Source organism: Phragmites australis, chromosome 2 (genome assembly GCF_958298935.1).
Source record: "Phragmites australis chromosome 2, lpPhrAust1.1, whole genome shotgun sequence".
In the NCBI taxonomy this organism is placed as follows: domain Eukaryota; kingdom Viridiplantae; phylum Streptophyta; class Magnoliopsida; order Poales; family Poaceae; genus Phragmites; species Phragmites australis.
In genome coordinates, this window is record NC_084922.1 from 44,659,726 (window position 1) to 44,662,696 (window position 2,971).

Consider the following 2,971-nt stretch of genomic DNA (forward strand, 5'->3'; position numbering starts at 1 on the left):
TTGGCAAAGAACATAAGATTTGTGAGCACAGTTTGTTTCTACTTCAGAAGCTTTATGGATTGTAATTATCCAATTGTTTTTCAGAGAATGTCGTCAGACACAAATACCGATGTAAGGTGTGTTGTTGCTTTTAACTATAGCATGTGCTGCAAATGATAGCTGGGACTAAGGTAAATATGTATGACATGCAAGAAAATGTATTCAAGCAAACCATATGTAGCATGCAAACTTGAAGTGTCATCCATGACAATCATAACCTACTGGGCAATCATAACATAGTGGACAATGTAACAAATGATCAATAAAATAACATGCAAATGAAATCAAATCACTACCCCATAGCTACTGCATCATTACAATGTTCTATTGTTAGCTAAGTAATGGAGACTCATTTGAAATAACTCAAAGAAGCGGCCATAAGTTAGCAATTTACTTTAGTTTGAAATATATTCTCTTAAATGATCAATCCCTTGTCAAAATATTTTCGGTGCTTACTTATTTTAATTTGAATGCCCCGTGATGAATTGACAATAACTACAAACAACAAATAAATGGCATGTAACTGGAATATCTCAGATTATTTTTTCTATAGCGCAATATACAAGTACAATAACTTAAGCAGAACCTCCACGTGCAACACAGTAGAATTCCTATTATAGACTAACACGGTAAAATACTATGGTGGAAGCAGCGGAAATAAATATGCACCAAAGCCAGTACAAGCAAATGCATCGTCACCAAAGCCAGTGAAGCACAGGATTATAATCACTGACTTGACCTCATTATGTCTGAATATAACGAACAACTGCAAAATATTCCGACATGCTAGTTCACATGATTCCTACTTTGTCAGGCTGGCGGAAACGACTGCAATAAGCTACTGGCGTCACTGCTTTGCATACCACTTATCATCCAGGCAATGCTGCTAATTTCTGATACCAATGAAGCAAAACTACTATTTAAAATTCGTGGATGATCTTCAAACTCTTTGAACTCAGGACCCAGCAATGAATTGTTTCGAGGCTGCTCCTGAGCATTGCAGCAACCATGTCCACATTTGTTTGGCACGTCAGCAGCAAAGCATGTAGGGTCAACAAACTTGAATACCTCACTTTCAGGATTCAAAGCTTTAAGGGTTGAGTCAAACTTGAAGACAGACCTTGGCATTTCCTGTTGGGTTGATTCCGCATGTCCTAGATTGTATGGTCTGAAAGCTCCGATCTTTGCAGCTGGTCGGGCCAGGTAAGGTGGATCAACAGCTTCTGTAATACAATTCTGACCTCCGATGTGCCATGCCCCAGCAGAACTTTCAGGCACTGTTTGTGCAGGAGCATCCCTAACATCCATAGCGTTGAAGGAACTAAGATCCCCTAAAGGCCAAGGTTCTTCTGAAACTTCCCTGGACACTTCCGGGATACTTTGCTCCACAGCAGCACCATGTGTGCATCGGCCACTGTTGCAGTATCGACGCCTCAGGGTAGAATTCCAGTGGTTCTTGATTGCATTGTCGGTTCTCCCAACCAAAAGCTTCGCGATAGATGCCCACTTGTTCCCATGGACTGCATGAGCGGCTATTATAATGCGGTCCTCCTCTTCTGCAGCCAAAGATCACATATTTAACAAGCAACTATGACAGATATGCACACAACATTCACACGAACTGAGTGCACAATGTATCATGTTCATGACGCTAACTAAAAACCAGCATAGCTACTAACTGCAATTTCGAAACGGATAATATTTCAGGCCAAGGTTAGGTCTCGGTACATTCCCCATGATTGGGCTAAAAATAGCAACACATAGATTAAAAGAGGGTGTACCAGTGAAGGGCTTGCGCTTGACTTGGGGGTCGAGCTGGTTGCACCAGCGCAGGCGGCAGGACTTGCCGGAGCGCCCCGGGATGCCGCGCGCGATCAGCGTCCAGTTCCGCGCTCCGAGCTTCTCCACCAGGTTGCTCAGAACCGCGTCCTCCTCCGGAGACCACGGCCCCCTCACCCTCTCCTCCATCGCCGCGGACGCCGCCGCCGCAGCGTCCCCTCCAGCGAAAGCGCCGGAGATAGCCGCCCCCGCCCCGTCGTCATCCTCCACCGAAGCAGGCGGCGACGAGCAGTGCGGTTGGGGCTGGGGCTGAGCATCGGTCGGATTTTGCACCTCGTAGGCCATGGGGGTGGAGTTGGAAGAGTCGGCGGCGGCGGGTGGATCCGGCGGCGGCGGCGAAACGGCGGTTTCGGCGGCCGACATGGTGGATGCAGCGAGTGTTCCGGGGGAGTGCCGCTTTGTCTCCGCGTTACTGACACGTGGGTCCCACTTGTCAATCTCTACTCTCTCCTGCTTAGTGTTTCACGTTGGGCCGTTTTAAGGCCCTGCAATTAGTATATGGGCTTGTCGAGATAGTCTGCATTTTTGTTGTTGAGCCCAGTATTGTAAAAGGATTCAAAGCCTGAGTTTTAACCCATCTCCCTCTTCCTCTCAAAAAATAAATAAATAAATCATCTAAAACAATAAATAATAATAATGCGTCCCTCTAAAAGTCAGTCAAACAGCTCTGTGCTGCTACGCTACGTAGACACGTAGTACGTACACGAGGTGATGCACGACATTACGTGCTCGTGAAAATGGAATATGCATTGTGTTTTAGAGTTACTAAAAAATGAATGAACTCGTATTCCTGAATAATCTAAAAAATGAATGAACTCGTATTCCTGAGTAATCAATAAAGCACTCACTTTCAGCACAAAAAAAAAAGGAATATGCATGTACATGTGCAATTGTGGTTGCTTTCTTGTACCAAAAAAATGACACGAAGACAGTTGCTACTGATTGACAAGTCGGTAAATAAAACAACGAGACATTTCTCTCCACCAGCCTGTCTGCTACGTACGTTTCTTTCACTTCGCTTTCACCCCGGGTACTGCTCGTAGCAAAATCCATCCCTGATGTCTGATCACTGCTGGTTCTTTCATGGACTTGT

General features: G+C 45.1%; 1 protein-coding gene across 1 annotated transcript; it reads right to left on the minus strand.

Moving 5' to 3' along the window:
* Positions 1-693: 693 nt before the first annotated feature.
* LOC133909158 (transcription factor MYB25-like) lies at positions 694-2,311 on the minus strand. Its single transcript, XM_062351463.1, is given in 3 exon segments — positions 694-855; positions 857-1,595; positions 1,821-2,311. Coding segments are annotated over 3 exon segments (1,185 nt in total). The 5' UTR covers positions 2,242-2,311; the 3' UTR covers positions 694-830.
* Positions 2,312-2,971: the final 660 nt, after the last annotated feature.